Source organism: Pholis gunnellus (assembly GCF_910591455.1).
Source record: "Pholis gunnellus genome assembly, chromosome: 2".
Taxonomy (NCBI): Eukaryota; Metazoa; Chordata; class Actinopteri; order Perciformes; family Pholidae; genus Pholis; species Pholis gunnellus.
In genome coordinates this window covers 21,006,458-21,029,195 of record NC_136536.1, presented here as the reverse complement: position 1 = coordinate 21,029,195, position 22,738 = coordinate 21,006,458, and the positions used below count along the sequence as shown (strand labels likewise).

General features: G+C 43.0%; 1 protein-coding gene across 1 annotated transcript in view; it reads left to right on the top strand.

Moving 5' to 3' along the window:
- LOC306702715 (plexin-A1-like) overlaps positions 1 to 22,738 on the top strand; it is a gene marked incomplete at its 5' end in the record, with an annotated part of 201,338 nt that overhangs the window by 134,172 nt on the left and 44,428 nt on the right. Inside the window, 5 exons of the mRNA XM_079168369.1 lie at positions 1,551 to 1,774; positions 9,551 to 9,702; positions 11,694 to 11,814; positions 12,286 to 12,422; positions 14,920 to 15,087. Coding sequence (XP_079024495.1) covers positions 1,551 to 1,774; positions 9,551 to 9,702; positions 11,694 to 11,814; positions 12,286 to 12,422; positions 14,920 to 15,087 — 802 coding nt within the window. The remainder of the gene's footprint in view (positions 1 to 1,550; positions 1,775 to 9,550; positions 9,703 to 11,693; positions 11,815 to 12,285; positions 12,423 to 14,919; positions 15,088 to 22,738) is intronic.

Genomic DNA, 22,738 nt, shown 5'->3' with positions numbered 1-22,738 from the left:
AACAGGTGTGACAGCAATGAAACCTGCCTGCAGGCTTTGGCATTATAGTATCAACTGAGATTATAATGATAGAGTTTAACAGATGTACAAATGGTAAAATAAAAAGAAAGAAAAAGACACCTGTCCATTTACCTGTACCTCTCTCTCTCTCTCTCTCTCTTTGCATGTGACTTTCTCTCCTCTATTTGTTTTTTCTTGTCACACAGATTCTTTTGGTCTTGTTTCTCTCAACCTCTCTCCCTCTCTCTCCGGCTCTAATCTGTTTCTCTGATTCTCTCGGCCTCGCGGGGCCTCACCATCTTTAAATTCATAACAATTTGTGTTGCTGTTTTGTTAACAAGCGCAGCTAAAATGTATCCCCCACCTCCTCCCCCCTGCCTTTCATCTCCCCCTCTTCTCAGGTGTTTGAGTTTTGAATATTTATCTAGTAATGTATTCATTTTATTTTTTTTTACTTTTAATGACTTTTTCCACTCCACAGAGTTGAGAGAATATTTATTTTTTCACAGAACAAATTATCAATTCCCTATTGGCGTTAGAAGACATTACCTGTTGAATTAATTTCTATAATATCCCTCTAGGTTGCGTATTCATTTCTTTCCCTCTGTTTATCTGTGGAAACAGTTATTTTCTCACTGTCACAGCCTCGTAGTGGTAATAATCACCTACTGTAGGTTTTAGGCGTTCATTCATGCTGTTCCTCCTCTCTCTCTCTCTCTCTCTCTCTCTCTCTCTCTCTCTCTCTCTCTCTCTCTCTCTCTCTCTCTCTCTCTCTCTAGCTCACAGACAAACTCCTGATTACTGTTTTTTCCTTGCCACCTTTGCTTTCTTTTAAATTAACAGTTTACAGAACTTTCTGTTCATCAAACAAATATTTCTCAAGCAGTATGTGAAAGGCAGAGTTTCCAAAATAATGCGACTAGTTCATGCATTTATGTTATACGACTTAATAAGCATGTAGCCTACTCCAGCCTGCTGTAGAAAAATGGACGAAAAAACTGTTTTGAAGTAAATGTCAACCAGCACCTCTAGAGCTCACAAACTCTCACGTCACTTGAGTTAGCCTCCGCTACGCTAGCTTTCGACTTGCATGTATTTTCTTATCGAGGGATTCTTTCATAGCTCTTTCTGAAAAGCTAAAACATGAAATAATAATAAAATAAACTCTTTCAGCAGAACAAGGGTGTGACTTTCCTTTTCCTCTGGAATATACCTTTGTGTCCTAATGCAGGCTTGCTGCTAACTGAAAACGCTTTACTAAATTAGCTGGGTTAGCTAGCTAGTTAGCCATCTTCACTAGCTGTTTTTCACAAGCTGGTAAGCTAGCAGGCTAATTTTCTAACACCATAAATGCCATGGCCATATAAAAATGAATGTCACAGCCATTTGCGTGCATCCATGTGTTGAGCCGAGTCGCCAATGAACATCTTAGTTTGCAAGTTAGATAAAGTGAGCTATGACAAACTGCTGTTCAGTGAAATGTTTGTACGATTACAACTCCAGTCACATGACACGTGTCTCTCTCCCACTCTCTCTGTCTCTCCGGCTAGCCCACCTGTACAAGTGCAGAGCTTTGCGGGACAGCTGTGGCATGTGCCTGAAGGCCGACCCCAGGTTTGAATGCGGTTGGTGCGTCCAGGACAGGAAGTGCTCCCTCAGGCAGGAGTGCAACGGTGGAGGAAATTTCCACCTCCCACTGCAGCTGGCGGAAGGCGGAGGATGGATGCACGCCACCTCTGGAAACAGCCGCTGCTCCCACCCCAAGATCACCAAGGTAGGTGGTGCGTCTGTGTTTCTTTGTGCGACTACATACAGAGATTCCACAAAAACACCACGGATTGAACAGGCTGTGAGTTTGTGTCTTTGAGAGGATGCTAATGTGTTTCAGGCTACTTGTAAGTGCTTTTTCTACTGCTTAATGAGGAACACTGGCCAGGTGGACAAAGAGAGACTGCTGGCTTCTTTTCAGACAGAGAACGTGCTCCAAATCAAGAGTTCAACTTTGTAAAGGAGATCACGTGATACAGACAGCATTTTATTTATTTTTTTATGAGCCAGTGCTGAAAACATGGAGTTTGATGCTACATCGGCAGAAACCAGAATGGGCTGTGGCCTGTTTTTTGACCATATAAACTAAAGGCACAATTACAATGTCATGGAATTGTGGCCTTTGTTACTATTATACAACACCAACAAATACAATAACTTCTTGTCACTGCTTTAGTTGTTGTCTCGTGTCCAACCTACCATTCAATTTGGTAGCGATAGCAAGTTCTAGTGGTCTGTCATTTGGTTTGTGATTTTTACTTTTATGTGGAAAACCAATTGATGATGCCAAATTTAGGAAATATCAAACACAGTTCATTTTGAGGTCTCGGTGGCTTGGTAATTGTTCAGAATTTTAATGACGTGTAATCTTAAAATGTAATCTATGAGACATTTTTCAAATGTAACCATTTAAAAATGCAAACACTCACAATTCAGTTTGTTTGGCATCCATGCACCTTTAATCGAGACAGTGGGAGGAAAGAAAGAAAAGAACATCCGACAGCCACAGTCGGCAACAACCAAATCAAAACTCCCCCCAAATGTTACAGTTCTAAAATCCCCTTCAAAGAAAAGCAACACGGCTTCTCTGAGCACCACTTCATAATCTGGTCAACTCGTGATGGATGCAAAGTCACCTGCGGAGATCCAAAGCTGGTAGACCTTGATAGGCCGTTGCGTCAGCGCTCTTTGTCGAAGCCCCCGTGGTCACGAAAGCCCTACGTGTCCTGAACCGAGAACGAGTAGCTCCATTTTAATGTGCCGCTATTAAGACACACACTTGTTGGGACCTTGTGCCTGCCCTTGGCACAGACATGGTATTATTACTCACTGTTACATCACACTGGTACTCCACAGAGAGAGAGAAGCACGTAGAGGTTTGTTTGGTTTGATTCTCTCTTGAACCGTCTTTTCGGTTGCTTCATCTCTGTATGTCACTGTCTCTCTGTGCATCGATGTGTTTGGAAGGCTCAAAGGGTTGAAATCCAGCATTGCTCAGATGCGTTTTACAATCATTCATATCTGTTTCGTTTCTTTCCTTTTTTTGTTTCTGGATCTTTTTCCTACCCGCCTTTCTTTCTGGCGTGACTTTCAGCCCTTCTCAGAAGCGTTATTGTCTAACAAAAGGCAATGGAAACTAATTTATTTCATATCCGTAGCAGCCACAAAAGCTGTGAATAGGATGAGATATTTAGGCTTGATTTCAGCTCAAATGAGCATTTAATGAATGAGATGATTATCTTGATACCAGTGGTGTAATCTGTGTCACTTAAGGACATTCCCCACTTGGTTTTATCTATTCTCATTTGTTTTAAGAGCAATTAGTCTAATTAAAGATGGTCTACTTGTACACACATTAGCTGAGTCTCTTAAGAAAGTAGACTTTTTCATCAAAATCTTTTGACCATATCTCAATTTATTGTGTTTTTTTGTCTCTTGATAGAAGTCAAATCATTAATGTAAGGTCACATCATTGGTTCAGACCAAACTGTTGGATCATGGTATCTCACTCTTCATCATGCAGGGCTGGTAATGCCACGCATGTTTTGTAATGTTAACGCCTTTACAACTGCTAGTGCCTGTTCGGAGCGAGCCGGTGGCCTGACCCCTATAAATTCTGCTTGCAGCGTTCTTGAGAACCGCTCATTGCTCGTTCACTCCAGAAGAAAAGAAGAATTTGGTTGTAACGCGAGTGAACGCCGTGTGTCCCGTGAAGCCACGCCCCAGACGGCATGCTCGTCTCTGTTGAAGCCCCGCCCCCGCTGCTGCACAGAGCACTATCGCTTGTTTATTCAAAGTTTATAGATGTGTCTAGTGTTCAAACTGCACAAATGTATCTTTGACACAGCAGATCGTTGAGTCCCCAGCAATACATCCACAGTGTGAAGTAGATCGAATGAACAGTTCTTGAGACATGCGAAGGACGCACCCACATACATACGGACAGAGAGAGATGTGTTGCTTTATAGCGAGATCACTTGGTCTAGATAAAAGAGTTACATAAATGTGTGAGAAATGAGAAAATGATGTAAATGTGAAGGGAAGATGCAGGTTTCTGCAGCTCTTCTGGTTTTATTCCAACTCAACTTGTTCTTGTTAGTGGTGCTGCTTACTGCTGTTCGGTGTCTTAACAGTGGATGTGCACAGCGACATATTCACCGTCCATGTGAATATGCGTGTTTGTGAATGCATGCATTAAATATGCATTCACAAAATGAAATAACTTTTTTTTTATCTACATTTATGAGCTAAGGCGAGGGCTGTGCATGAGTCTGTGTGCGTGTTTCTGTGCACACACAAGGGCACCAGAAGGAGAAGGGAGAGTAAGAGGGATGTGTTTTTATATTGTGATAATAGTACAAGTAGAGCGAGACTGGGAGTAATAAATGTCTGAAGAGTTATGGTGGAAAGACACCTTGATATCAATAGCAGATGTCTATATTCTCTTGATTCATGGATTCATGTTTGCCCTGTTTAGTTTATATTACCTCCCAGGACATTTTTATTTGTATTTTTCATAGCAGATCAGCCATTATGAGTACGGATACAGCACATGAGCTTTTCATTTAACAGGCATTCTGTTGACTTGAACGGGCTTGTGAAGAATCAGTTATTTTAAACCACCCGATGCTGGTTATGTGATAATCTGATGCTTACATTTCATTATGTGAACACACCATAAAATGGGCACACAACTGGTTGCTTGTTCATCTGTTCTCTCCCTTTTAATGTCTGGTTGTCTGGACCTTTGTGCTGATATCCATTGACCCTTCTTGGATTGTGGATCCCTCAAGTGACACATCAGCTCGTCCACCATCCCTAACCTACAGAGATGACCTCCAGTCTCTTGATTCTGCTTATACGGCTGAATCCTCTGCAGCTGAGGAGACTGGGTGCATGTTTTTGCTGTTTGCTGTCCCTGTTTTTTAATTGTTAAAAAGTCTTAAAAGGCCAAGAATTGTTTGCTAATTTCTCACAATGGTTGACGATAGCAATTGTCGAGTCCTGTCGATCCTATTGAAAGCAAGAACCTTTTAATAACGTCATATTCTCCGAACACCTAAAATCTAATTTTGAGAAAATGTAGTTGCCAATTTAACATTCCCACGTTTTACAAATATTGAAACATCTTAACTATAGATTATTCATTTGTTTGATGCAGTGTTTCAAGAAAGAAAAAAAGGCCCACTGCTAATTTAATTTCCCGCACTCCCCGTTTGATGGAACCATTCCCACAGAATTCCCAAACTGTTTTCTGACCACATGGACAACTTTCCCAGTTTTTAACAGATGTTGCCTTTCCATGGCTCACATGCTATTGGTTACCGCTCAGACCACAGCAAGGTTACCATGTTTCAGCACACACACACACACACACACACACACACAAATGTGTGTACAGGCTAGATGACAGACTACTAGGAAACCACTGCTCTAAAGTTGATGATCTGATGTGGCCACCCTGTGGTTAGGGCTGCAATATTAAGGCTACACCACCACATAGCGACGCCACACTACTTTACCTCCAGCGGATTCCTGGTCAGTGGTGTCCATTTTTTATTTATTGATACCTCCAAAGCACAGCCACCCATAGACTACACTGATATAAAGCCAAACTTCTTCTCCAGGTCTGAGTTGTCTCAAAATTGGAAAACGGGTGAAAGGAAATCCTTTTTTTTCATTCATCCTTTTTGCAGACAACACGCTTTCTCAATTTGGACTGCGGTTCTCTGCAAAATTGCTTAGCTTACCCCAATTCTGCTGGCTAATGTAGCCCATTCAGTCTGACCATCGGTCTTTTAGCTGATCTGCTCCAGGTTGCGGTGGTTAGCGGCTAGTAGCTGGCAGAGCTAATAAGCAGTTCTGGTCCGTGTGTCAGTTCAGTCCTAGATCAGTTCGTCTGCTCGCGAGGAACAACTCAAACTGCTTTCCTTTTGAATTACATCCGGAGTCTTGTCAGTTAGGGTTTGAACGTGGTTGCGTCGTATCAGATCGCTATCCTACCAAAGCCGCCTGAGGTCCGTTTCTAGCTTTCAGGGCGTCTGTACTTTACATTCCTCAGAGACTGGTGGTTATGCGCTCGAATGTGGTGGTGCTGTGTCAAATCACTCCAACATGAGTCTAGAGTTGCTTTGAGGTCCCAATTCCACACTGTGGCGTCTGCCTGCATGCCCGCAAGGCTCAGTGAGCACTGGTTATCTTGTTATGTGTTGCCATACTTTGATACTTCCAAGAGTTTCTGAGGTTCCAAATGAAACTCTCCCCTCTCAGATATCACAGAAATAATGTAAATGGCACGCAACCAATAACTAGGACGTGTAGTGGTCTGGCTCCACGCTCTGTACCACAACGATCATGTTTCAGATACATAGCTAGAGATCAAAATGTGGCTTATTAGAGGCGATGTTATTGCTATTTAAGTCTCCTTCGGGAAGTATGCGAGGCCTCTGCCTTTGGTCCACTTACAGTCTGTTAGCCAAGTTGCATCCAGCACCTTTTTATTTTCTTCTCAGTGCTTCCCCAATCTCAAATGTTTTGAGAGTTCCATCGTGATCCCACCTGCCGGATGCATGTGGAGGCACAAAATATATATAAATAGCCCCCAGCTATCGCAACCTCACCTGTTCACTCACAAATGTGGGTGAGGAGTGACAGATGGTCAATAGGAGGACTTGTTTAGTTTGGTAACAGATTCAGTGAATGTGGTGTCACTATTCTGGCCATTAAATGTCAACTACACAGTTTACAATTCGAGGATAGCTTTCAGATCAAACTGTCAGTTGGATTCTCTCGATATCACGAGATTCACTTGAGAATCAAGGAACGCTTTTGTGTCCCGAGAACCAGCATCCGGACCAATCAGCGTCCCATGAGGAGCTACTGGCAGCTACGTGAGTGGCTAAGGTGTGTGTGTGTGTGTGACTCGATACGGAGTGGCGACTGTTTGTTCTAAACAATGTTGGCGGCTCCTAAATAGGTTCGCCTAAATACACTTCTATCGTCATTGAAAGAAGAGCAAAGGTTGTTCTCAGTGGAAAAGATTATTTCACTCTTCTCCCGACTGGCTTCGGCAAAGACTTTGATTGACAGATGTTTTTTCCAATAACCAATAAGTACTTTTTGAAAGGGCCTGCCCTGTCACAAACATTTTTCAACGACGTCTTCTCTGGAAGAAACCATCTGGCGCGTCAGGTTGCCAGTTAAATTAAATGTGCGCCCTTCAAAACTGTTCTCATATAAAGTATGATATGGATGTACCCCCCCCCCCCCCCCCCTTCAGATGATGGTAGTAATCCTTTTTAACAGCTCTCCTCTTTCTCTGTTGCCTGTCCGTCTCTGTTTATGTCCCAGGGCTTGGTGGCGAGCTGATATTGTGTTTTGCGGTATCATAGCTTCATTCTTCCAAAACCATCTGAAAGCCCCCATTTCCCCATCTGTTGTCCATATCGTACCCTAGAGCTTGATGGCTACTTCGCTCTGGTCAGTGTTTACCAGCTATTGTGTTTGTGGAACCGATGGCTGAGGCTCTGCTGGCGCCTGAGGTTCCAACGTGAGTCAGCTTCCAAATAGTGGGCAGCATTATCACAGGCCAGACTGTTCTTGCACAGTCTCCCTCTTGGTTTCTTAGTTCAGTTCACTACAGTCACGATGTTGCTTTACAGATTATTTGGAAGGTATTAGTTTTCAAACCCCAGCTCTTCATATATTCAGACATTACCAGGATTATTATATTCCAGTTCAACCTCTTTCTCTTAAACACATTTCGACTGATATTTACAGTAATGCCAGAGGTATTATGTTTTTCCTGAGAGCTTCCAAAATGTGCTTTGTCTGGCAGTTTGTCATACTATTAAAGGTTTAGCTCATTTAAAAGAATCATTTGGTATTCGATCTGTGACATTTGAAAAGATTAAGTGTCCATGTGTAGTTGCTTATGTGATCATGGCAGATTAGATTATTCTGATGGCATACGTTTTTGTTTGTAGAAATACGAGATGGTTAAAGCCTCTTTTCATGCTTCTATGGGGAGTGGGAGATAATCAATTTTTAAAAGATATTTAATGTCGTTCACTGAGTTTGTTACAACTGGCTTTCAGGCAAAGCTTTTCATTTGTACATTTATATTTAAGCTTTTCAATTTTTTTTTGTTACTTATTCCCCATTGTCATTTTCACACTAATCGCTCACGTTCAAGCTTTCAATTTGATCATTTTCACTACGATTTTTCTATTCCTCCCTTTTCCATTCCATTTTACTGCTTTAATTTTTACAATTTTGGCTTTTAATTGTATTTCTGTAGAAAATGATACTCCATATGTTCGGCAATGTAGTAGACTAAGGGTTGCCTATGCAAACCCTGGACCATCTGGTTACCTTTTTTGTGGAGAGAGTCCATGCATGTTGTTCTTCCATTTATGAGTGACCACGGATGAAGAGCCCTTGAGCAAGGAATTTAACATCCAGCTGCTCCAGTGGTGCTGTACATTGGGCAATATGGGACATATGGCTGTTGGTACCTTGAAAAGGGTTCGAATCTCAAGTTTCTAGTTAAATCACGCGCGCGCGTGTGTGTGTGTGTGTGTGTGTGTCTGGCAAGACAAATTGTTCATTCCCCAAACTAGTCCACACTGTAGAAATCCCCATTTGTCAAGGTCTGTTGTTTGGTGCTGTCTGTGGTGTCATAATAACTCTATGCCTCCATACTGTCGGCTCCTTAGTTTGCATTTCCACCCTGCGCCGTCTGCTCAGCCAAGCACTGCAGGAGAACGGGGCAATGGACAGATTACACATAATTACCTCGTGATGCTTGTTAGGGATTAGGTTTGTGTGTGCGCGGCCGCGCCATAGTGTGTGTGTGTGTGTGTGTGTGTGTGTGTGTGTGTGTGTGTGTGTGTGTGTGTGTGTGTGTGTGTGTGTGTGTGCGTGTTCGTGACAGCCGCCGTCCATCAGTCACCACATTTGTTTTGTCACACCACACCTGTCCGCGTTACGCGCCATAATCTGGCTAGATAAATCACATTATGGTTCGGCGGCCCGACTGAGCGTTACACCACCACAGCCCCGCCGACGAAGCCAAGCCGGCGTAATAAGTTTCAATTAAACCGCCAAGATGATGCCTTCGGTTGGTGCCGGTTTTTTGTTTTTGTTTCGCCCTCTCTTTATCTCATTTTCAGTGTTTTTCAAAGCCAAGGGGGTGATTTTTCTTCATTAAACCTTAAATAACCCAATATGGGCATCTCTGCATGGCCTGTGTGTGTGTGTGTGTTGTATTTTTTATTTATTTTTATCCTTGTGTGTTTGTTTGTTTGTGTCTGTGCTGTGTCATGTTCAGGGACCATTTTCAGACTTTAAACTGGTTGAATGGGTCAGCATACGCAACTGTGGATACATTTCGTGTCCTTAATGCGTGCGTGTTTATCCATGTGTGAATATAATATATTGTCTCTTTTTCGTTTTTAACTTGGGAACTAAATCTCCTTCCTCCATCTTCTTGTCGGTCCAGTTGTTCCCGGAGACGGGGCCTCGCCAAGGGGGAACCAGGGTGACCATCCTGGGGGAGAACCTGGGTCTGCAGTTCAGAGACATCCAGATGGGGGTCAGGCTGGGCAAGGTACCCTGCGTGCCTATTGAGGAGGAGTACGTGAGCGCAGAGAGGTAAGTTGAGGAACAGAGGACAAGTCTCACGAGCTTTCAAGCACACACACCCCAATGCTGTGTCTTTTCCGTTAGTACGCGTTAATGTGCAGTGGAAGTTCACACTACATGCTTACTTGAATGGTGGGTGAATTTCGACGGGGCAGTGCAGTGGCATATGGAACACGGCTGCTGTGCACACATCTGAAATTTCGATTGCCACAGTCTCAATCGTAATTTTTAGCTAGCTAGCTAACCAAGACAGATTTAACTATTTAAATTCACCCAATAAACAAGACTGACGGCTTCTTTCCGACAACAGTATACTAGTTGTTAACACATTGTTACAGTGTAGTGCTGTGTTCACAGGAGCAACAGCAACCGCTGCTGGAATCTCCCATACCGCTACACAGCCAATATGGCTGCCGTTGTGGGTGACAAGTGTCCAGCGGTCCACACTCAAACTTTTTGACGGTTATGAGTACACCATCCGAGTAATCATAGCGCACCGCATTGTGCTATACTTGTCGCTGTGAACACACTTATGCACTCAAACATAACACTCGAACATGCACAAAAAAAACACAAAATGTGAAAATGGCAGAGAAACACAGATGAATGCATTGACACACACACACAAACACGCATGCTCAGTGTTCTGAGGACACACACGCTCACACTCACAAAGACACACAAAGACACACACACCCAAGGCAGCAGCAACCAGCACCTCTCTCATCCTGACCAATCGAGCGGCAGAAGAAATGTCGACCAGAGCACGTTTGTGTGTCGCCGCACATGCAGCCTCATTCAGCAGCTGAAAAGATAGTGATCTTAGTGTTTTGTGCGTGTGCGCGTGTGTGTGTGTGTGTGTGTGTGTGTGTGTCTGTGAATTCCATCTGTTGTTCCCCTCCATTACTCCCTACATATGCTCTTTCCTTTATTTTTCTCATCCTGACATTTACTCCTCTGCAGGGTCCTACATAGCTGAGGAATTGAGTTCACGCAGATCAAACAATCTCTCTGTAGTGCAGTTAGTTGGGAAGCGATGCATGTTGAGATAGAGGGCATCTCTAGTCAAATATTACACACCCATCAGTTATTTTACACATTATTCCTGTCATCCATGCACTACTTCCCCTAACTTCCCCTCCTTCCTAGTCATCATCTTCCTGATTTTTTTTCTTTTCTTTCTGTGACCCCTCCTAAAACACAGATATTTGTGTCAGATATGTTATTGTCGTACAAAGCGTAACGTGGTCAGGTGATTGGCCGTTTATTCCATCTCGCTGAGCCTGAAGCGCATAACGACTGCAGGTGAAAACTGCACTTGTCTACAGTTTGTTGCCAACCTCTTGGTTAACACATACTGTGAGGTGTGTCGAAAAAAATGAGCATGCATGGACTGAAGCAGCATTTGATGAGATGTCAGAGATGTTGTGGTAAACTTCCTCTTACCCGTAGTGCTATTTATCAGTCTGTAATGTTTTGGTGTCTGCCTTCTCTCCAATGCAATGGATGACAATCGGCTTGTGGCACTTTTAAAAATGCATTTGAAAAACTCAACAGCAACGTCTCTTGTCAGAAAATCATGACCCAGTTACTCAAGATAATCCACAGACCTCGTCGTGAGCAGTTTCACGCAGGAACTATTTACTTTCTACCAAACTACACCCGGCAACCGTATGACTGCACAGAAGGAGAAGGGTACATCTACTCATGGACTAGAGGCTCGTGCTCGTGACAGCAGGAGATGCAAACATTTATGGTATCCTCTTCGGCCGAGCTGTACCTTTTTAGCTAGTCACGAGCACGAGCCTCTCGTCCTTGAGTACATGCGTACTTCCTTCTGTGCTGGCCTGCGGTTCGGTAGAAAGAAAAGGCAGACTGATTGATCAATAGCACTACAGGTAACATATGTATTTTAGATTTTGCGTACTGTCCCTTTAAAACCTTTGGTTGACCCTAAACCCCCTCTCCTTTTCTCCGTCCCTTCTACTCTCCATCCACAGAATAGTGTGTCTGCTGAACGACGCCACCAGCTACAGGGTCCAAGAAGCTCAGGTTGAGGTGTGTGTGAGGGACTGCGTCAACGACTACAGAGCCCTGTCTCCCAGGCCATTCACCTTTGTGGTAAGCACCGTGCAAAGGGTCTATAAGCTATTCTATATGGACGATGCTTCTGTGAAACGTCTCCAGTAAATGTAAGGCTTCAATCTTTTAATTGGCTTTAAGAAGATGGCTCTAAAAAGCTCATGTCTAGTATTTAGTTTTAAAGTTACCACAGATTGATCAAGTTTTTCCTTTGGGTCAGCCACAATCATTTTTAATGTTATTAAATGTGTTATAAGTTGGGCACAAAAAGGCAAAGTCGGTACGTCTGTGACAGCAGTCAGTGCTTAGTGTCGTCTTAGTGGATTTTACCTATAAGAATACCGTATTATTATATCATGGACTTGTTGTTATGTCATCATTATAGAAATCTCAATTGTGTACCATGTTATTCGATTATTTTATACGAGGCATCTCATCAGAGCTTTCTGTCCTTTTTTTAAATTTGATTCATTTGCTGTAGAAAAACAAACGTCCTCCTCTCTCCTCCAGACTCCGTTCTTCAGCCGTATCCAGCCATCTCAGGGGCCCATTTCCGGGGGCACCCGGGTCACCATCGAGGGAAGCTACCTGAACGCAGGCAGCTACGTGTCTGTCAGCATAGGACCGCAGCCCTGCTACTTCAAAAAGTAAGGCACAATGGGGTTTTCTTTTTAGAATCTGAATTACATTTTAATTATCCTCGTGGGGAAATTAGAAACATCACAACAGAGTGGAATATCAGAGTACTTAAGATAGTAAAACTAATTCATAATTATGACTCAAGGTATTGTAGAGAATACAGGAAATTAATGGATCAAGGAAATACGTGCATACATAAACACGCTCTGTTTAAAGATATTACTTGCACATGTCAGCATGTAATCAGTGTGTTTTTTTCCCCGTGTTGAAGTGTGTGTGCATGCTTGTTGCTTGCAGACACACAACATGTCTTTGTCGTCCCTCACACAGGCTCTCTCTAATCTAGTGCATGAAAAACGTCCAAAGTATCACCACAGCTGCATGCTTGTCAAACGCACGGATTAGCCTCTCAAAGCTAATCTCTATCAGAGCAACTACATGCTAGCTATGACGTCTCAGCGCTCGCTCCTGTGCTGCAGCCTCCTCACCGTAATCCAACAGATTGCACTTCACCAAAACTGTCCACTCAACGCAACCCCGTCTTCATCCGTCCCACCCTCACCAAGACTGTGTTTGTGGCGTCTTGTGAAGGTCGCTGCGGGCCTGTGTTCTTTGTGAATGGGGTTGCTATGGTTACAGGCCAAGGGACTTTGAGAGGGTGGATATTGCAGGTTTCTCTCTCTCTCTCTCTCTCTCTCTCTCTCTCTCTCTCTCTCTCTCTCTCTCTCTCTCTCTCCTCCCTCTGTGTGACTGCCATGGCACGTAGAGGCACAAAAGCATATGCGCCAATACATTAAAGTGTGCACATACACATCACACACACACTCGCACACACACGCATCGCTTCTGAGAAGTCATGGCCCAGAAAAGCAGCCACCACTCAACTGTGCTAAATACATATTAGATAGTGCAGCTACTGGGGACTGCAATTGAAAATGTTATTTCGCCTATGGGACATGCGCACACACACACACACACACACACACACACACACACACACTCTTTCCATCCCTCCCACAGTGACTGGTGCCGTTGATCCATGTCAGTGCACCAATCCTAGCAGGTATTAACTTCACATGACTTGTTTCTACATCCTTCTCTTCCAACACTAAACGCATCACATTTGTTTTAATAAGAAATACATATTGAAGAGGAAGGGTGATACCACTCATAATATAGGTTTATTGTTATGTCACGTCCTTTGCAAATGTGGACACAAACTACAAAAATGTCGTTGCACAAGTGAAATATATATATTATAATAAAACTTGACTTTTAACTTCATTGCAGGTAGTTATTTTTTATGTTTTTATTAAAGAAAAAACAAATTGGCACTGGATATATATATGTCGAATACAGCCTTACTGTACAAACATACATCATTTGCAAATTATATATACATATACTATTTAGATCAGGAAAAATTCATGTTAATGCAAGGTGTAAATGCAGGTTACAATCGGATCATCCAGACCACCTCTTTGAGAAAATAATCCGCTCAGCAAGTTGAAAGAATACTTAGCTCAGCCTCTTCCTGCTATTTTGAGCAAGCCCAGCAAAAGCTAGCAGGCGCAAAAAATACATGATGCCCATCCATGACAGTGCTTGCCTTTACCCGGGAACCGCCATATTTTATGTCCCACACCTAGCCTAATTCATCTGCATATTGAGATCTGATCACAATGCAGACCGAAGCGTCATTTTCGCCTGTACTTGATGGAGGACAGTGTAGAAATATGGGGAGAGAGAGAGAGAGAGAGAGAGAGAGAGAGAGAGAGAGAGAGAGGTCCCAAGGCTGGAGACAGACACAGAGTTCATACACAGACATTGTTGCTCATGGCTCACACCGCTGCAATTAAACGCTCCAACTGCGATTAGACGACTATTTGCCGTGATCCAGCAGGTCAGAAGAGTGCGGCCATCTTGCAGGCCTTGCTCGGACTGAAGTGCATTGGTCACAAGTGGAATTATCTAATGAAATTAGCAGGTTACATTAAGATTTTAAGAGAAAGAGAGTAATTGGCTTCCCAGGCTGTGACCCTGGTAATTACAAAAAGATTCAGCAAGTCATTAAATATGTCAACGCTTCAGCCTGGACCTCAGTATTTAGGGAGCGTCCTGGCACGAGAAAGTAATCATTGCCTCTTTATTATTATAATTCTCTTTTTAAAGAGACAGCTTCTTTGTTAAGGGCTTCTCTCTGTTGTTCTCTCGGTCGATTTGTGAATTGTTTCTTTCTCCAAAATAAAATCACTTCACTGTTACTCTCTCCACAATCTTGTATGTATTTGTATCCCGGATCTCACTATTTGTTCAAAATGTCCCGTGAGACAGCAGGACCTCAATATCTTTCAAATATCATCTCACACCAGTTTCTGTGCAACAAGGCTTTGCGCATGTATAGCATTTTGCTGAGTTGACACTGATTTTGGCTGCTGTCTGTCAAATGCACATTGATTATTGGTTCGCCTTCCTCCAACTTGTCCTTTTGTTCTGTCCATCCAGGAGAAACGCCCGTGAGATAGTGTGCGTTACACCAGCCGGATTAGCGGCGGGCAGTGCATCCGTCTTGGTGGACATCGACGACGCTGAGCTGCGAAACCCTGAGGTCAAGTTTAACTACACCGACGACCCCACAGTGCTGAGGATCGAGCCTGACTGGAGCATTGCCAGGTAGGCGGTTGTGCTGTGTTATCATTTACTTCGCTGGATGACGTAGTTTTATTCATTTGTTGTATTCAGTCCATTTATGTTCACAATGCACGTTTGCAGCCCAACTAAGGCTTCCAGACAAACCGGCACTCAGTATCTTTTTTTGGCAACATTACCGTCTCACTAAACAACAGGGTATTTGAAAAGTTCGAGCAACAAATGGCTGTTGTTACTGAAATACATCCAAGCAGCTTTGTCCCTGAAGGGAGCTCAATAAATGCCTCAAACCAAAAATGTTTTTTGGAGGTGGATGTTCTGAAAGCCTCGTGGCTTGAGGAAATCCGAGCCTGGGCCTTGACTTTTTTATGCCACTGCTTGGGATGCAGCAGCATTAACAGGACAAAATGTACGGAGGCGTTCTCGAAGCAGTCTGAGCAGACCGAAATGCTGGACGAGTTTGGATAAAGGCAAATTGACGGTGCCTCTGGATATTTTTCATCTGGCTCAAGCGAGAGATTTTTAGTGGAGGAAATCATCAGAGGTAGCTTGCCTGATCCCCCCCCAAAAATTGGAAATTCTAACTTGTCAGATCATACAGCCGGTTGATTGTTTGAATGTGATCGGTGATTGAAGAGGCAGCTAATACTGATGAGCTGCGTGAGACTTAAGTTCTCTGCATGAACTAGTGCATGTCTCAGTTTGATACTCAGCACAAACTGTCATGCAGTACTGTACTGTGTAACTCAAGCTGAATAAATAAAAACCCTCCATCGCTCAGCATTGAACATGAGGAGGACACACACACACACACACACACACACACACGCACGCACACACACACACAAGACTTTCTCTTTAAAGTAAATTTACTGGCAGGGATTGCAGACGTGCACACACATGCAGACTTGGGTTACTTGTGACCTTACCCTTACTGTAGTGGCTTTTCTGAAGCCCCATTCGGACTGGGCTTTATTTCATTAGTTGTTTAGTTTGGTTGATTTTAATCTTGCTTAATTTGGACAATGATTTTGATCCCTCTGGGGCACATATGTGTTTGATTTAACCTCCCAGTACCCCGGTATTTTTACAATCCCAAATACCCACTGATCTTTGGTACCTAGCCTTAATTTTTGTCCTGTCCATAGACAGCATATAAGAAGTAGAGGTAGTGACTTTGAAGTCACCCATTGGTTTGAGGACCAATGGGTGAAGAAGTAGAGTCATCTTCTCACAGGCTTCTATACAATCAGACTTATTTTTGCCACGAGAGGAGTCGCCTCCTGCTGGCCATTAGAAATAATGCAAATTTAAGGCACTTCTGCATTAGCTTCACCGTTAAAAAGAGGTTGTCATCTGGTCCTGTCTGGATTTTGGATCTTAAAGTGAATCTCTAGGAGCTGGACGCCTGCTGGTGACGAAGGTCAAGAGATTCCTGGAGAATGTTTTCGTCTATTAAACCCACCTTCTGTGATTTGGCAGTGCCTAACATGCTGCCCAGATTAATGAGTTCACAGTATTATGTTACCCACCTGTTTGAATAGGCCTATTCCGTCTAACATATGTCAGAACACCTGCTGTATACTTTTCCGTTCTCCGTTCTGTATTCTCGCTGATACCCTGCATCTTCCTAATTTATAGCAAGATATTAAAACAGGCAGCTATCTTGCTCTGTTTCCCCTCAGCTACCTTCTTTCCTCCTGTTTTTTTCCTTCCTTCTCTGTTGCTTTCTGTCTGCGTTCTTCCCCATGGTGACTCATCACTAGATGGTGGCAGATAGATGCAGAGCTTGTTAGAGAAGAGGGTTGATGAATCCAGCTTTGCTCCTTTTGCCCAGTAGGACCAGCTGAGAAGCAGCTGAGGCCCAATCACTGCACCGCACACCCACCGCGAGGGTGTTTTTCTGTGTGTGTGTTTGTTTGTGTTGTGGCGCTCAAAACTGGGGCTGTACTCCAGGAAGCTCACTCAGGGGTGATGACCCCACATAAAAACGACACCTGCACGCACACACCCCACTGATTCCCAGAGTCCCTGATGTTTGGCCCCTGATCCCTGCTCCATCTGGCTGAGAACGCCACAAAACAACACACACCTCACAAACAGCAACAAGCCTGTGTGTGTTGCTTCCAGCTCGTGGAAGCTTTAATTTAGCTGACTCGTTTCAGCCATTGCCCTCTGTCCCGGTGTCACATGTTGGCTCACGTAGAAAGTACAACGAACCAGTGAGATGTGGTATCAAATTCGTTCATATCTGCCTCATTGTCTGCCTTTGTCCCAATAGGTGCACGCCTGCATAGCATTATCACTGTGCTCGGTTGATGATAGCAAGAGTGGATGAAAGACAGTGAGAAGCGGGGGGGGTGGGGTGGGTAGAGTGCATTATCATTATGCTTGGCTGATGATATTCCATTTAGGGAGAAGACTGAGCACTTCAAAAATAAATCAATGAGGAGTGCTCATCTGGGACACCAGGGAAAGATATTTGGGCAGCAGCAGAGGTTAGAGAAGCAATTTTGGACCTATACTTTCAAATCTCCGCCCAAACCGGCTGGATGAATAATGCAGATAGTATTGGGTTTGCAGCTCCTTCCGTAAGTAGATCAACTTTATTTGTCACACATGTACACAGCACATCACACACCAGGAAATGTAGCCTCTACATTTAACCCATCCTGGTATTAAGAGCCATGGGCAGCTACTACATGGTGGGGGGGTCTGGCGCCTTGCTCAAGGACACCTTGGCAGTGCACAGGAGGTGAAATGGCACCTCTCCAGATACCAGTCCACACGTGACCCACCACCCTCCGGTTTCCGAGCCAAGTTTCCACAGAGAAATAGCCCTACCACTCCAGTGCAGTTGCTTAATGGTAACCATTCAACTGGTTGCACTGCGTAGTCTTAAGAAAGGACTATTAGCAGGGATATTAATGTAGTTGGAAGACTTATGACTAACATGCTAGCAAGCTGGGAACATGTTAACATAGTAGATTTGTAATTAACTAGCTTCAGTTAGCAAGCTTCAGTTAGCAAGCTTGTTAGCGTGGTCGCCAATGGGTCGTTTAGTTCACGCTGTTAATTCAAAACATGAAGCGGGTGCATTATCATTGATGATTTTCCATTTAGAAAGAAGACTGAGCACTTAAAACATAAATCAATGCAGAGTGCTCATCTGGGGCACAAAGGAAAGATATTTTGGCAGCAGCAGAGGTTAGAGAAGCAATTTTGGACCTATATTTTAAAATCTCTGAAAGCGACTTGATGAATAAAGCAGATAAGTATTGGGTTGTCAAAATATACGTGTTCGGGCAACAAGCAGGCAGCTCTCACAATATTCTGAAAGTGCAGATTTACATAAACATAGTATTTAGTTGATTACAAGCATAAAGGCCAAACCAGAAAGTCCCAAAAAATCATCCACACGTCCTCGTAGTGTGAAATGGCACAATGTAGCTGAAGAGCTAACTACTGACATGCTAGCAAGCCAGGAGCGTGCTAGCACTAGTTAGTCACAATAGTTCTCTAAACTTTTCTCTGTAATGTGCCATTTAATTCCCTCTGGTATTTTGTTCGCAGGATTTTACATCATGCCATTCAATAAAGAGTTATTGAAGTGGGGGAAGAACTATTTATGCTACCTAGCCTTCTAACTGTTAATTAACTGCCATCAGTTAGCAAGCTTGTTAGCTTGGTCGCTAATGGGTCGTTTAGTTCACACTGTTTATTCACATCATACACCGTTTGTACTCCATTTTGGATCCTCTGACTCTCCACCAACATTAGTAAGACGGTTTGCTATTTGTTAACAGTGCAAATTAGTTTTTAATTTATGTTAGCCACTACTATCTTTTTTATTTCTGTTTGAATTTTTTTATTCTGTTGAATGTCCAGCTAATCTTCTTCCTTGTGATGACATTTTTCAGTGTTACGGTGAACTTACAAGGACGTTTTAAACATCCTCTGCTGTTAAATTTAATAAACTTTTCTTATGTGACATAATTATGATACAGTCAGTGGGTAAAGGATAAGACCGAAGAGAGGGTGAGGAAAAAGAAAAGCAGAGAGCGCAGTAAAACAGAAAGAGAGGACAGGGATGGCCAGAGAAGGTAGGGTGGCAGACTGAAAGAAATCCTAACGACATTGGTTGGATTTCCCCAGCTATCCCTGAGAGTTCATCCTGATTGTCTTGTTGTCGGTTCCCTGAAGCATGTACCTGCGCTAAAGAGACTCACTTAGACAAAGAGAGGAGCAACGGGGACAGAGGGACTCAGCACAAATATACATCAAGTGGAGGAGGAGAGGGGAGGAGGAGAAAGGAGGCAGAGGACAGGCAGCATTATACAGTAAGTGCAGTCTGCCCAGTCCCATGATGCATTTGCAGCACAAACATTATTAAAAATCAGTTCATTTGAATGTGGCCTCAGCTCCATTGCTCCTTTGTTAATCTGCCGCCTTCATCTCTCTTATAAAGAGCACAGTGATATAATGCTAATGTATGAGCAACCGCAGTTTACAGTATTAAACATATAGCTATTGAAGCATTGCTTATGCAACAATATGGGCCTGATTAAAAATAAGTATATATATATATATATATATATATATATATATACAGGACTGTCTCAGAAAATTAGAATATTGTGATAAAGTTCTTTATTTTGTGTAATGCAATTAAAAAAACAAAAATGTCATGCATTCTGGATTCATTACAAATCAACTGAAATATTGCAAGCCTTTTATTCTTTTAATATTGCTGATTATGGCTTACAGCTTAAGAAAACTCAAATATCCTATCTCTAAATATTAGAATATCATGAAAAAGTATACTAGTAGGGTATTCAGCTAATCACTTGAATCGTCTAATTAACTCGAAACACCTGCAAGGGTTTCCTTAGCCTTGAAAAACACTCAGCTTGGTTCAGTAAACTAAATCACACGTATGGGGATTATCACAATATTCTAATTTTCTGAGACAGTCCTGTATATATATATGAGACAGGTCCAGGTGTACATGCCCTTGCTGTGATACATCAGAAATCTAATTTGCTTTCAAAGTGGAACGTAAAAAAAGTAATTTTGTTGCTCAAGTTGTACAATATTACAACTTATACTTTAATTAGACTCTGCTTAACAGAATAGACTTTGTAGTGAATTAATTTCAGCACATCATGGCAGTGTTGCATGGCACTTAGCCATAGTGAATTGAAGTGTCTCATTTCCAGTTGCTTAATCTGATTTTGGCTCTTGAAGATAACGGCGCTTTAGTAGAAGTGACAAGAAAACAGTTTCACACAAAGGGAATTTGAATAGTAAGTAGAAGCAGAGAAATACTGCAACACCTACGTCAGCTGTCAAAATCCCCGTCAAAGACTTGATATCCCCAGTAACAGCTACCGTCACATCTTACACATGATGCTGTTATCCAAAGAAATCTCAGATAAATGGCACCCAATCGCGTATGCCAGTATTGGGGAACCTGCCAAAAGAAAAAAGACAAAGTCTTGCTTCGAAGAATAGCCAGACTTGAATCCTTTTGTCTGCTACCAACAATGCCAGCGATGGTACGTCTATCTTTGTTATTTTCCCCCTGTCCCTCCCTATCGTTACCATTTGCTGTTATTGTAAGTCTTCCTGGATTAGAGTGAGAGATGATTGTCTCGCGTTAGCCAGCCAGACTCTCCATCCAAGATATTAAGAGGCTTTGTCTCTGCTTCCTATCACCATATCACTTACTCTGCTGTCGCTGCTTTTACACAAAGTCCTTCTGGATAAGTGTCGGATTAATGTCTACAATGAAAAGACACCTGCGTTTTGCAGAGATCAATGGTAACACATGCTAACTCACTCGGAGGAATGTGCGTTGTTATCCTTCTGCGGTGGAGGGTTGGAGAGGGTGCTCTTATCTGCAAGCCGAGCCGGGGACGAAGGCTCGTTCAATGCCTCACTGAGAGCCGCGATGCTATAACATAACTTATTCGTCACTGTGTCTGCATGCGTGACCTTTATAATGGCTTGTAGACATGTCACCTGGATCAGTTACCTGATCCTCCAGGGAGACCTAGAGCTCCCCTTGAATTAACAATGACTCTGACTACCACATGGAAGTCCTGCCTTTCTTTTCAGGGAGGTAGTTCGATGTCCCATCTTAAGCTTGACTGGTGTAGGGATAGAAATGGTTGTCAGCTCCAGCCATCACCTCATAATCCTACCATTTAGAAGCAGTGGGTCACTGGTGGAGTCACCACTCATCATTTAGAAGTGGTGAAAATACTCCCGATGCTTGTGTCAAATGGAAGAAAGGCCAAGAGACACTTCATGAGGCAGGTCCATCGCTTACACATGGAGGCAATACAGGCAGACTTGCAGGATTTACTCAAAGCCATCCAAGTAGTCATGACTACTGAAAGAATGGGGATAAAGAACAGGGAGAACATTTTATAGGACCGGCTCCCATAGATGTTATTGGGACTCCACCGTTTATAGGTCTGCAGAGATGATTAGTCAGGACATAGCCAGATGTCTGTTTTTTCAGATGTTTGAAATACACTTTGGGGTTCAGCTTCACAATACAATAGGACAACACAGTAAAAGGCGAATCAGTCCACAGAATAGTTAATTGTCATGGCAGTGACAACGGACTATTCCCTACCTCCGCAGCACCCCATGCACAGAGCGGACATCGCTGAAAACACCCAAGAAACAGAGGAAGTAGATCTTTAAAACACTTGTCTTTAAGATCTCTGAGCAGAGAATTAGATGCGTTTTACTCCACATCCAGCCTGCTAGATGCCTACGGAGATATCAGAACCGTGGGTGTCGGCCGTGGGTGTTTGAACTCCGAACTTCACCAAGGCCCAAAATACCCGTTCAGTGCCCACTGTATGTTTTCAAATAATGCTTAAGTCTCAAATGGGCCTTAGGGGAGCTGCATATTGTTTATGACTTTTTTTAAGATACAATATTTCTTCCTTATTATTTCAGACAGCAGTGTGAGAGACTACAGTATCTCCTTCTTCAGGCAGTGAGAAACCTGCAGAGACACACGATAGTTCAGTTCAGTTCAGTCACTTTATTGGCCCCAGATGGGAAACCTGAATTGCACTCAGGTGCACAAGATCAAAAATGTCAGCTGTACATACAATATACAGAATACAATACTGCAACATAATAATCTCTAAAATCATACATTGCATGTGCAAATTCAGCAGAGTTTTAGCACCGATAACTGAATCTACAGCGTGACGAAATAGGGAATCTTACAAGTTACATTTCTCAGAGGGCACCGATAGTCGAGGTAGCAGTGAACGTCTCCTTGCATAACACAGAGCAGGGTACTCAGAGGTTGCAGCTGCCACTGTAAAACCTGGTAAGACATCTTTCATGAAAACCCCATAAATCCAATTTAAGTGTTGCAGTAAAAAAAGGAAAGACTAACTCCATTGTCTTTACAAGTGGCAAGAGTCCTCCTATCGTAAAGACTCTATTTTTTCCCCTGAACTTCGTGATCCTTTTGTCAGCACTAGTAATTTTGCATTGTGTGTGTGGGTGGGGGGGGGTCATCAAATGAAACCGGTCCACCAATCATTTTGTTTCAGACCAACATGGCATCCCACTGAAGGGTATCTAAACTATTCCCAAAACTCTAAAAAAAGACTCGTCTTTTTGACTAGAAGAATTT